At 41.3% G+C, this 14153-nt stretch overlaps 1 protein-coding gene across 1 annotated transcript in view; it reads right to left on the bottom strand.

Annotated features, from left to right (window-relative positions):
• exoc4 (exocyst complex component 4) overlaps positions 1-14153 on the bottom strand; it is a 191918-nt gene that overhangs the window by 40918 nt on the left and 136847 nt on the right. The window contains exons 12-13 of the mRNA XM_058416708.1: positions 7104-7240; positions 4923-5078 (exon numbers count right to left, since the gene is read on the bottom strand). Coding sequence (XP_058272691.1) covers positions 4923-5078; positions 7104-7240 — 293 coding nt within the window. The remainder of the gene's footprint in view (positions 1-4922; positions 5079-7103; positions 7241-14153) is intronic.

Here is a 14153-nt window from a genome sequence, read left to right as displayed (position 1 = left end):
GACGAGAGGAGAGAAGAAAGGAAACAGAAGAGGACGAGAGGAGAGAAGAAAGGAAACAGAAGAGGACGAGAGGAGAGAAGAAAGGAAACAGAAGAGGACGAGAGGAGAGAAGAAAGGAAACAGAAGAGGACGAGAGGAGAGAAGAAAGGAAACAGAAGAGGACGAGAGGAGAGAAGAAAGGAAACAGAAGAGGACGAGAGGAGAGAAGAAAGGTAGAGGATGCACTGTGATAATCTCATGCTCCTTTAAGCACAAGATGGCTGCCTTCACCTCTTTAAATGAAGCGTGTCAGATAGACAAAGCCCAAAGTTTGTCAAGGAAGTGGCTAGCTGAGCAAAAACCCCTAAAACAACACGACATTAGCTTTTTAAAGGAGAAGGAAGTAATTTCCCTGTAAATAAAAGAATCCCAGTGTATTAAATAAAGCTTTATTAATGGGGTGTTTATCGCTGCCCTGGTCTCCGTGTGCCTGATGAAACTGTCACGAGGGTTTAAATAATAAAGCCCTTCCTTCCTGCTCGGGGTGTTTAGCATCAACAGCTGAGACGGATTGTCTTTCTGTCCTCACAGTCACTTCAATTACCGTTCTCGGGCCTGCAGGAGGAGAACGCACGTCTGAAGACATTTTGATTGAGAAACAGACCTGATGCTTGGTTCTGTACGCACCCAGAGATTCCTTACACAGATTTCCACACCGCCTTTATTTCAGGTTTTGGACGTTTCAGAGCGGGCGGAGTTTCTGCTCTATTACGATTTGATCTCTATTAACGCCAGGGACGAGACGATAAAAGGTGCAGAAGGGCAATTAAATATTATAAAAGACCCACAGCTCTGTATTTAACGACATATTAACTGGTAAAAAAAATCTCATATAGATTATAACTCTAGATTAGCTCTTTATATTTTTAAAGGCAGGTGAGGTCTGGAGACTGGACGATCAAGGTCCAGGACTTTATGAGGTGTAGCTAGTACTAATGCAATTCTATATCTAAATCTATTTGTATAGCTATATTTCATCTTTCCGCAGGAGCAGGATTTCTCTCTCACACACACACATACACACACACACACACACACACACACACACACAGAGAGAGAGAGAGAGAGAGAGAGAGAGAGAGAGAGAGAGAGAGAGAGAGAGAGAGCATCGCGTCTTTAGTGTCCCAAAGACAAAGTGCGCATTGCTAAATGAATAAACAAAATAAATTTGAAGTAAAATTAAGTAAAATAAAAAATTAAAAATAAATACAATTTAAAAATTTAAAAAATAAAATAAAATAGAAATAATAATTGAAATATATAATAATAAATGAAATATAAAATAAAACAAAAAAATAAATTAATAAAATAAAAAATAAAATTAAATAAATTAAATTAAAATAAAATTGAACTAAATTAAATAATATTACAAATAATAATAAAATAAAATAAAATAAAAAGTGTTTTGCACTGGCTTTAAAAGGATTAAATATATAGCCTATAGCATTTACCATCCATCTCTACCAACCATCACTTCTTAGGTTTCATCATAAACATCAGTATTTTAATTTCCCCCCAAAATTATTCAAAATCATTCTTTATTTTCTGTTTGTTCTGGTGTATCCACACAAGTACGTTTGTGTGTTTGTTCAACTTTTCTTTTCCCCTCCCAGAAGCCAAAAAATGAATGAATTTCCTCCTGTTTTTGTTGTGTCCATGTTGATGACTGAGTGTCTTTGTCATGTTCCACTCCACAGTGGAGGTTAATATGAAGCTCATATGAAAGTAGACACTCAGGACTTTACGATTTTGTAGTGTTCCAGAAGGATTTCTGTTTTTCTCTAGAATACTAAGGGAGATATTTATAGAAAAGTTCTAAATAAAGCATCTTAAATAGTGATATCAAACAACAATGAGTTTTTGGGGGGGTTTTGGCAGAAAACTACTTGAATCTGTGAAATCACAAGCACAGGATCCTTCTTTTAAGCTCCTCCTGGTGAAGACACATATTTAAGACTCTCTATGAGAGCTCTATACACGTGAAAGGAAGAACGTTGGAGCCCAAGACGTGTTGCAATGATGTCACACGACACGCCTCGTCCCAAATCCCTAAAAATAATAGTCCACTCAGAAAATAAGTAATTAAATACTTTGAGAATATTTTATTTATTAAAGACTGTAGTTTGTTCGGGTTATTTCCTGTGATCCAGCTGTTATGTCCAGCTGGTTCTGGTTTCTCAAAGAAATCCAACTCGAAGCCCAAAGGCATCTAGAAGGACGTCTTGGCCACCCAGTCTAATGCTACCTGTTACTGATTTTTAAGACAGAAATCCACTTAAAATCCAGTTCAAACATAAACAATGCCATGTGTCTTTACTGTGTCCAAAAATCTGAATCAGTTCCTCTGTTGGTTATGAAGATAATTCCATATAAAACATCTCTCAAACACTTCAGCTCTTCAGTTACCGCACGACTGAGAATCACGGACTACCTGAGCACATAACCTTTTCTCCTCTTGGTAATAAAAAAAGAGTTTGTTTACTCTCGATAAAAGTTTTTTGGAAAACGTCCAGCATATGTGTTTTTTTTCCTGAGACTCTTTCCAAAAATGTTCTATAAATGCTTTCTCACAGAAAATATTTTATCTGTAAAAACCACAATAACATAACAAGCACATTAATATCGAGACCTGAAGCTGGAATAGTAGTGTAAAAGAAAATTCTACAATATTTATCCAAAATCTTTTGACCAATCAGATTCAAGAATTTAAACATCTAGCTAGATATTCTTAAAACGTCTTGGATTTAAAATACATGATGCACAATATACACCGATCAGGCATAACATTATGAGCAGTGAGAGGTGAAGTGAATAATGATCTCATCATGGCACCTGTTAGTGGGTGGGATATATTAGAGGCAGCAGGTGAACATTTTGTCCTCAAAGTTGATGTTAGAAGCAGGAAAAATGGACAAGTGTAAGGATTTGATAGAGTTTGATGAAGGGCCAAATTGTGATGGCTAGACCACTGGATCAGAGCATCTCCAAAACTGCAGCTCTTGTGGGGTGTTCCCGGTCTGCAGTGGTCAGTGTCTATCAAAAGTGGTCCGAGGAAGGAACAGTGGTGAACCGGCGACAGGGTCATGGACGGTCAAGGCTCATTGATGCACATGGGGAGTGAAGGCTGGACCGTGTGATCCGATCCAACAGACGAGCTACTGTTGCTCAAATTGCTGAAGAAGTTAATGCTGGTTCTGATAGAAAGGTGTCAGAATACACAGTGCAGGACGGGTCAGGGCTGTTTTGGCAGTAAAAGGGGGACCAAGACAATATTAGGCAGGTGGTCATAATGTTATGCCTGGTTGGTGTATATATAGTGTGTTAAACAGGAGAATAAAGCAGGTTATTCTTTCAGGAATTACGTACATCAAAGCTCAGCTGGTTTAGGAATCCTGTCGGATATCATGTATTCACCACAGGAAGTGAGTATACGGACTCGGAGGAGCTCTGTATGAAACGTACATTTCAAGAGACGGTAATTATGGCAAAGCAACAAAGAAGTGACGGAAAGATGTGTTTGACTGCTGCTTTGTCTCGTGATGGAGTTTAATGCAGACAAGACAAACCTTTTCAGCCTCTCCATGTAGGTACTCGTTATGCAAATTCACGCAGTTTTCCATTATTTCCTGTTTGAAAAATGCAGAAATCTGCCTGACTGTCACCTCGCTACGGTTTCTGTCACCTGTGTGGGCTGCATATGTTTATGCAAATCTAGCTACTGTATTTGAATAGATTTACATCTCGGGAGCTTATTACTGAAAATGTGCAATATGTTGTTGGAGCACTTCGTGCTGGAGCCACAGCTCCGCTTTCCCCCCTCATGTATATATTTTACTCCGTGGCCTTTGTGAGTTGTTTAACTGTAGGCTAAAGTGGACAGGGAAGTTTGTTAGAGTGACAGGACAGGCAGCGCGACGCTACGCTGTAGTTAATAGGCAAGGAGATCGTTTATGTAAACAGTACGGTTAAGATGAATATTCTCGTGAGGTGGGAGAATAAACCGGCGACAAAAAATGCAAATCTGCTCTTTTCAGAGTCGGTGATTACACAGACAGGGTACGTGACATTTCTTTGACTTGAGAATTAATATATGTTTATATATATTTTTTCTATCCTAGCGTTAGTCCTGCGCAATGGCAGGGTCCGTTGTTTGGTACAGGTTTTATGCCGGTTGCCATTCCTGACACAACCCTCCCATTTTATGGGGCTTGGGACCGGCACTGAGAGTTAACTCTTCAATGGCTGGGTTAACTCCGCCCTGCCTGGGAATCGAACCCGGGCCGTGGCGATGAGAGCGCGGGATCCTGCCGCTGGACCACCAGGAGGCCAATTAATATAATATTTAATACCTGGATATACAGAGGAAGCGCCAAGCTAGAGAGACTTTCATCAAACCTGTAATCCTGAAACACTCTACACACTTAAACACAAAGATATCGATGCTAACGTTGGGATTCAAAGCCCCATAATGCAACACAGTGAAAGTCTGAGCTTTAAATACTGTTTGATTGTACAAATGAAGAAGGGAGAGAGCTAGACAGACGAAAACACTAAAGCGCCGCTGCATCATTGTCTTAAGGTAGAAAAAACAAAACAAAACAAGGGCTAGAGCTAGTTCAAATCCCAGGACCACCAAGCTGCTACTGCTGGCCCCCTGAGCAAGGCCCTTAACCCTCTGTTGTATAAAATGAGATGCATTGTAAGGTGCTCTGGATATGAGCGTCTGCTAAATGCCAGAAATGTAAATGAATGTGTGTTGTGTGTTGCGTCTAGGAAAAAATCAGGGGAAAATCTGCTGTAATTTTGGAAAGATTGCAAAAACCTGGAGGGAATGAATATCCGCAGGTGTCACTGTGTGTGTGTGTGTGTGTGTGTGTACTCACCGTGTAAAATCCTCCTCGTCCTCTCTTTTCTGACGCAGCTGTCGGGGTTGAGTCATGTTGGCCCAGTTGGGTAGAGACTGCAGCAGGCGGCTGATGTCCTCGTCTTTGGCCCAGGAGGCACTGATGGTCAGCTTTTCCTCACACTGCACTATACTCCTACAACACACACACAAACAGACTGATTACACACTCATACACATACAGAGTACATCAATACCAACACTGCACACAGAATTATATACATCAAAGCCCCTTTACATCAACACTTTCTATATTTCAGTCGGAGTGTTTTTTTTTTGCTAAATCCTACTAAAGGAAATAAATTTAATTATAATAATAATAAAAATGATAATAATAATAATAATCAATTTTTTAAATAATAATAATAATAATAACAACAACAACAATAATAATGTTTTTTTTGCTAAATCTTACTAAAGCAAAGAAAATAGATTTATAAAAATAACAAAAAATAAATTAAATACAACTTGATTTAAAAAAAAAAACAATGTTTTTTAATAGAAATGAAAATGAGAAAAAAGATTTGTGTCTGGTTTCAAAGCATAAGCATGACATCAGTTCAAAAGAGAAAAGAAATTTAACGTAAATGTACAATGAGGCTTAATAATCCATTAATAATATGACTCCTAGATCGGTCCAATAATAAATAAATAATAATAAATAAATGAATGAATGAATAAATAAATAAATGAAGAAACAACAAATAAATAAATAAATAATAATAATAATAATAAAAAAAATAAATAAATAAATAAATAAAAATTCCGTGGGAATAGAGTAAAGGTTTTGGGGTTAGGCGCAGTGTGAAAACCCCTAAAGATTTTCATGATTATCATTCTTCTCTTGAAAGGATTATTAAAATGATTCACATGGCCTTCAGAACTCATCATTTAATAATTTAGAATTCGTAATTTATTCGTAATTTACAAGCAGGATTATTTAAATGCCCTCCCCTATGGAATTTTGCCATAAGAATTGAGCATACGAACCATTTTTTATGATACAAACGAACTGAACCGAACGCCGGCTAAATTCCGCGTACGTCTGGGAGCCGCTCAAAACAAAACTGAAGTGAGTTTACGAATGTTTTTCAGTCAGTGGAAGCTGTTTGGAAAGATTCATCTCACGATACCAACGTTGACTTCATCATGCGTTCAAAAGCTAGGTGATTTTTCGGGTGTTTTTTGTTGACAGATTGGTGGTGTGGGCGGTCTGATCTATTTTTAGCCCAAGCTTGGTGGCACGACTTCCTGTGAGGAGCCTTGACATGGAATGCTTGCCTTGGGTCAGTTCTTTGTAAGCAGCCATACAGTTTACATACACTTCGCATTGGGAATATTTTTGGGCGGCTGGAACGGATCTGCATTTACATTATTTCTTATGGGAGAATTTGTCTCACAGTACAAAAAGAACTCGCCTCCAGAATGAATTAACTTCGTATGCCGAGGTTCCACTGTACTCATTGTTAACCCTGGGTGTGAAACCTCAAACCAGCCACCCAGGACTGTGTTTATCCAGAGTTTACTAGAACCCAGGGGGAACATTTAATAATTTTCAGTATTTACTGAATTACAGGATGGTGGTGTGATGGACATCAGACTAATACTCTGAGATAAAGCTGTCTCGTTCCAAAGTGTTTAACAGGCTACACCCTGGACACTCTGAAGTGCGAGGATATAGCACTTTCACTCGAAAAAAAACAAAAAGCTTGTGCGGTACTTCTCAGACAATGTCTTTTAATATTCCTCATATTAGAAGATGAGTTCTAAAAGTATAATGAAACTGAGAATGCATGCTTTTTAGGCTATTTTCAAGAACCTGAGTGTTCCTGGATTTCAGGCATCTTTACTGCGCTCATAACCTCATATTCTCGCTGTATGTTCGATAATGACGTTCGGATGATGTTTTATTGACAATTTCGAACTCGGCAGTGCGATTAAAAAGCTCAGAGTGCCGAATGGATGTAAGCATTAAAACTGTGATGTAAAGCCAATTGCAATTGAAACGCTCGCAACTTGTGCCTTAAGTGTAATTAAGGAGGTGCACGAGGAGTAATTTGATAGACTGTAGGAAATAATGAAAGTTCAGCAAGTTCGTCCCACAAATCTTTGCTGCGCTTGAGGGATGAAGGTTGAGATTGTGTGTAGTATTGTGTATTACCTGTAGGCGGTGTTGCAGATCTCCTTGTACTCTTTGAGCTTGTCACAGATCATCTCCAGGAACTGGTTAGAGTAAGCACTGAGGTCCTGCATGAGACTCATCAGGTCCTGGATGGACTTCTCGACGATCACGGTGCTCTGGAAAAAAAAAACACACACACACACACACTTAGCTTTGCTAGAGTGTATTTTTCCACTGAACGGTGGATTGTTACAGTTGTTAGAGTTTCCACTCAAGAACCAGAGCTGAATTTAGTTCCTCATCTTACCCAGGTACCAGAACTGAGGAGCTACAAGGCAGGTGGGTGGAGCTAAAAAGAAGGCAGATCTCTGACTGCTCAAACATAAGAGTCACTTTGTTATCAATGTTACATTCTTACACGTGATCTATAAATCTATAAAGATTATAAAGAATCTCTAATATCTATAAAGATATTAGAGATTGGATGACCGATAATTTTCTATTACTAAATTCTGATAAGACAGAGATATTACTTATTGGCCCAAAAACCAGTACACAGCTCTCGCAATTCAGCTTGCATCTAGAAGGATGCACTGTTACTACTAGCTAAACAGTGAAAGACCTGGGCATAATATTAGACAGCAACTTATCCTTTGAAAATCATATATCCAATATCACAAAAACAGCCTTCTTCCATCTTAGAAATATTGCCAAGCTTAGGAACATTTTATCTGTATCTGATGCAGAAAAACTAGTTCATGTATTCCTGACCTCCAGACTGGACTACTGTAATGCATTACTAGGTGGTTGTCCTGCATCTTCAGTAAACAAGCTACAGTTAGTCCAGAATGCAGCCGCCAGAGTTCTTACCAGATCAAGAAAATATGATCATATAACCCCAATATTATCATCCCTGCACTGGCTACCTGTTAAGTTTAGAATTGACTATAAATTAGCTCTACTTACGTATAAGGCTATAATTGGTTTAGCTCCCACCTATCTCTCCAGTCTTCTAACACGTTACAATCCACCACGCTCTTTAAGATCGCAAAATTCCGGACTTCTAGTAGCTCCCAGAATATCAAAGTCCACAAAAGGGGGTAGACGTTTTCATATTTAGCTCCAAAACATTGGAATAGTCTTCCTGACAGTGTTCGGGGCTCAGACACAGTCTCCCAGTTTAAATGTAGACTAAAGACTTATCTCTTCAGCCTGGCATACATTTAACACATCCCATAACCTTGTGCTCCAGTACATCTGATTAAATGCACATTATCATCTAGTACTGCTAATATTATGAACAGCAGCTACGCTAATGCTGTTCCATTGTTTCCCTTCTTCTACCCATCCCGAGGCATACAGAGACACTGCCGGCTCCAGTGGCATCCGGAGATGGACCCAAACGAGGATGGTTTCCCTTTTGAGTCTGGTTCCTCTCAAGGTTTCTTCCTCTTACCATCTAAGGGAGTTTTTCCTTGCCACAGTCGCCTCAGTCACCCAGGCTTGCTCACTTGGGATAACATCTAGGACTGTCTGTCTGTTTGTCTGTGTATATGTCTGTTGTTTTCTTATGTTGTTTCTCGTGTAAAGCTGCTTTGAGACAATGCTCTTTGTTAAAAGCGCTATACAAAAATAAATTGAAATTGAAATAGAAATAGAAAATCCACTATCTTTCCGTCAGATGGGGTTGCAAATGGCTTCTAGGGTACTGTGTTTGTTCCGTACATAGTGTATAGCAGAATGAGAATTGAGGGAATTCTTGGGAATATTTGGGATCACTGGTCCGCTTCTGCTATCAGAGTCTACAGCAGAATCAGCTTAAATGGTGCCTGTGAGGAAAAGCCAATCAAGACCGAATCATTAAGACTAAAATCCGCCTTTTTCCAGACACCGATTCTGCTAATTCTCTTGTACGGATCATAAACATGGACTCTGCTCAAAGCAGAGCTAAACAAACTTAAAGCCATGGGTATATCTCTGTGATCTTTGCGACTTTGCAACGAGAATGTCCGGACGAGATGCGATAAGAGAGATGACTCAGTGGAGACAAAGGTCTGTGAACATCTGCTAAACGAACACAACCCAGATACCGTATCAGCTTCTCTGGTGGCGAGGACCAGCGGACTGGAAGGTGCAAAGATCTGTGCCAAAGAAGTCATGGTCCAAGAAAATCCAGGAGGAGCTGAAAAACCACTGACAACATGGTCACTGCGAAGGATCATAAAACACAGAAGAGGCATCGTGAGAGAACTTCAAAATCTAACTGCTGCCACAGCAAGCAACGGCTCCAGGGGTAACTCCGCCCTGTCACCAGCTAGACATCAATGAAGATAGACAGCACGGTACTACAAGGGCAAATTAGCAAATTATAGAATATTATCCACTATAATCACAATTAGGGACCCCTGGCTTTGTTTGGGTTGCTGCCCACCTTCAAAACAAGCTCAGTGTGTTTTAATAGCTCGCTCTTTAACAAAACTCCTCCTACTTTCACTGGATTGAGTATGTGCAGAGAAACAGCCACTAGTCACTTGGACTAGTTAGGCATCTTGGGTCACATTGACTCATGGATAAATCCTACAAATATACCTATCTCAAGCACATGTACCTGCAAGAATAAGCCATTATCCTCACTTTGTTTACATTTGTATAGCACTTTTACAAATAACCACTGAGACAAAGCACTTTACTTAGATCCCTGACAAACAAACCAACCAGAGGAGAAGAAAGGAACCAGACTCCAAAGGAATCCGTGCTCTTCTGGGCCACGCCGGGATTATAAATCATTATGATGTAGAGGTGCAGTAGATTAAAGACAAACAGTGTGTGTGTTAAAAGGATGTTCAGTATAAGAACGAGTTCTGGCATGAAGACAGTCTTTACGATTCCAGGAGCTGATCTGGATGAAGCACAGTCGAGACATGGAAATACACTGAGGTATCCATATAGAACTATTACATCCCAGACATGGGGAAGCGGGATAAATTCTACTCTTCAGAACGTTTTAATCGCAATTTTCTCTGCACTGCTCAGGAGATATTGATTGCCATAGGTATTGTGTGCGATGTATCGTCTGAAGCCTTTGGCTGTATCGTTTTCAGCTGCAGAAAATGGAAGCAGTGTGAATGACAGCTCAGTCATTTTCCATAGACGGGGCTGCCTGTCAGTCAGCGCATACTCAATGTGCAAACGCTGCGAGCGCTCTATAAATGGAACACAATCAGGCCTCGCATTCACCTTCTGGAGCCTGATGCCATCGCTGGAGTGGCTGTCATTGATATGCTAGCAAGGGTGTGTGTGAGGTGGCGGGAAATAAAACGGTGACGCGTGAGTGGACGAGGACGAGGGTGGAGGTTACAGATTAGCCACAGTGCTGGGAGTAATGGACAAAAAAAAAAAAGATCATACATGGTGGATCTATGGATCCATCCTTCTATTCATCCGTCCATCCATCCAATTAACCCATCAACCCACCTGTTCCATCTACCCACTTGTTCCATCCATGCATCCATCCATCCAACTGTTCCATCCATCCATCCACTTACACATCTAAATCAACCCATCCACCCATGCATCCTATTCATCCACCTGTTCCATCCATCCATCCATCCATCCATCCGTCTCAAGTCTTTTCCATATCCAACCTTTCTGTCGCTTCTCCCTGAATATCCTCACTGCTGGAGCATCGAGTGCCATTTTGGCACAGTGTAATGGATCACAGCCAAGACCGAAGCACCACACATGGAAGGACGACACACACTCTGCGTTGTTAGCGCTGCCTGTAGCGTGAACAACACGAAGAATTAAAGAGGCGCTGTCGTATTGTCCGGAAGTTTCGTGAGAACTGGTGTCGGCATCTCGGGCCTCGAGGTCGAGGCACTGTAGTACACCCCGACCAGCAGGGGGAAGCAGCGTGCTTAGTAAGACAATACTTCATCTCCGATCTGTTCTACATATCAATGTGCTTCTGCTAGCAGCTCTGAGGAGTACAGGGAGGGGGGTAATGATCCGTGACTGCAGCTGAACATGGGGTTTTGTGTCAGCCCGTGACAGTGGGGGACGACTGACAGGAAACTCTGTGGCCTTGCTGGAACAACTCCATCATCTTCACGTAGTTCTGCAAAGCGTGTGTGTGTGTGTGTGTGTGGAACAGCCAAACTCGGCAGATATCTCAACTTGAAATAATCAAGAAGATTGCTTGGTCAGCTTGATCAGCACCGTTTAATATATCTCTCTCTTTTCGCAGCGAACGAAAGCCTGAAGCGCAATTATTCCAGTAACAAATGCTTCGGTGCTCTGCGCCACTTGTCTAATTCTGCTCATTTAACACAGCCATTCGTCTCAGCTCAGGAAATCGTTAAAAAGTAATCAAGCCGCAGAGAGAAGGGAGAAGAGGGAAGAACCGAAGAAGTGAAGAGGCAAAGCAACAGACAGACGGAGGAGAGAAAGCAAACCGTCGCCGGCCCATTTGTCCTGCGGCCAAGGAAATATTTTTGTTGTGTTTAAAGCGGCATGCCGGGACGTCGGACGAGGAGAGGCTGTCATCAGTCCTCTCTTTCCTCTGACATGTTACGTACATCTTCACAAATAAACAGCACTTAAGGCAACTCTACAACGGCATTAGCATTGATTAGACGTGAACGCACGGCTATGCTCTAGGCTTATGCGTATCAAGGCTTGCTGGTCTGTGTAAATTTATTCATTAACACACACAGATGAGAATTTTAAGAAATCTGATCCACAGGACTCCCCCTTCAAGCCACATCAAATGACTGCGTGCGGCGTGAACGTCTCGCTCCGTCCCTTCGTCCTTGCCGTTGCGATGTGACGTGCAAACAAACCAGTCGATCATATAAACCTGCTGCATGGCTGCTGTTACACTGCTACACACTGCTCTAGTGTGAGTGTATCAGGGTGGTTTGCTTCTCCCATATGAGCAGGGTGTGTCCTTTATTATACCACAACTCCAATTCTTGATTCTGATTGGTTAGAAGGTGTTGATTCATGACAGTAATTTGTAACACATTGTTTAGCTCGTTAAGAGAAACGTGTGAGGCGGATGCTCATAATAAATGTGTCCAGTTGTTGATATGAGGATTTGTTGTAAGGAGATGTTTATTTATGGAAGGAGTCTCCAGTGTTAGTGCTTTGTAACAGAGAGGTAAAGCTGGAGCTTGAAGATTTCTGAAACATCAGGACAAAGGAGGATGGTGAGGGAACGAATGTTTAGGGCTGCTATAGTGTTAGTGATAAGAGGAACTAAATGTGTGTGTGTGTGTGTGTGTGTAAGCATTAAATGTTACCATGAACTGATGAGTGTATGAAGAATTGTGGGCAAATGAGAGGAATTAATAACAATGTTTCGGAATACAACAGCGGTGGTATCGGTAACATCAAAATCACACCCCCTTACATCACAGGGGCTTTAAATACCCACTTCTATCCACTTCTACCCCCCTGACTGGGGCTGTCGGGTTTTCCTCTGGAACAAACCAGCTGTTCATGTTACAGATGACAGATTCGGGTCAGGGCTCGTCCTTTTGTAACAGAGATGTCAGTGAACACTGAGCAGAGTGGCACATGGTCTCAGAAAAGTCAGGAAGGCAAAGAGAAAAGTAGTGTGTATGTGTGTGTGTGTGTGTGTGTGTGTATGTGTGTGTGTGTCCTCTGTAATGGGTCAGGGGCTTTTCCCATTAATCCAACCCTGACCCTGTAGCTTGGAGAGTTCAGAGTATTTAACCCAAATGTGCTGCTCTCTCATGCCAACACGAACGCACACACACACACACACACACGTCTGCTGAAACCAGCGAAGCACAGCACACTCCCACAGCCGTCACACCGGGGTAAAGGAGTGTGACGCACACGGAGAATGGCATCATGATGGTCCATTCATCATTGTCAGAGCCTCTGTGTGCCTTGAGACCCTGTAACTCGGCGTGAAGGCACAGGGTGTGTGTGTGTGTGTGTGTGTGAGAGAGAGACAAGACCTTGTGTTTCAGCTGCAACATGCCTGCAACATTATTACCACAGCGTGTGTGTGTGTGCTATTTCATTACACACTACACCAAACATATCGCCAAAGGATTTTTTGACATGATGTTGCTGTTGTACAGAAAATTGAACGCCTGCAGACACATCTGGAGATTGTTGATGATGTCTGACTCCCTCCAGATGTGTCTTTGGGGATTAAATTTTCTCTTCATTAACAGCAGAAAACAGAAACATTTATTTAAGTAGTCTCTGGGGTCTGGGCTCTGTAACAGACGAGGGTCATTTAATGAGTGGCAGAACATACCAGGTGTGTGTGTGTGTGTGTGTGTGTGTCACATTTAATATAGACCAACTCTCATACCAGCTAATGCTAACAATTCAATCTACTCCAAAACAAGTTCATGTTCTTACTATTTACTCGAATTGTTACTAATTAAATATATTAATACCGAAACTTACCGAAGCATCCTGGACCGTTACAAAGCTCTAACATTTGGGACTCCTTCCTTAGATGTTAACTCCCTAAGTAAGCTATTACTATAGAAACAAAAACATATCGGAACGAGAAAAAAAATTAATCAACAACTTCTGTCCAATCAGAAAGCAGAATCCAACAGCGATGGCGTATAAGGACATATGAGGTCAAAGTATTAGTTCTGGTTTCACAGCTGGACCAATCAGAGCAAAGATTGGAGCCAACAAAACAAAAACAAACAGTAAGGCACAATGTTTTCTGCATCATGACACAAACGTTTACGTTTAAACGAACTACAAATCAAGCCTAAAGAGTGGAAATTGTGCATTATTTTGCTATGGTAGTGTGTGTGTGTGTGTGTGTGGGTGTGTGTGTATAAATTTGAGAGAGAGAGAGAGAGAGAGAGAGAGAGAGAGAGAGCCTCTTCCCTGGAAACACCTGAGGTGCGAATCCCGTCTCTGTTGCATGCAAATCCCTGTCGAGCGGGATTACTCATATCCTAATGGGTGTAATTTCAATAAAGGAACGCTCGACTCCATTTCGGCTCCATCTCTGCTGGCCGGACGATTACCGAACGGATGCAAATGAGCCCCGACATCCATCACATCCTCGTGTGTGTG

Source organism: Hemibagrus wyckioides, linkage group LG19, assembly GCF_019097595.1.
Source record: "Hemibagrus wyckioides isolate EC202008001 linkage group LG19, SWU_Hwy_1.0, whole genome shotgun sequence".
NCBI classification, from domain to species: Eukaryota; Metazoa; Chordata; class Actinopteri; order Siluriformes; family Bagridae; genus Hemibagrus; species Hemibagrus wyckioides.
The sequence above is the reverse complement of the archived record's forward strand: the minus strand, read 5'-3'. Positions and strand labels throughout refer to the sequence as shown.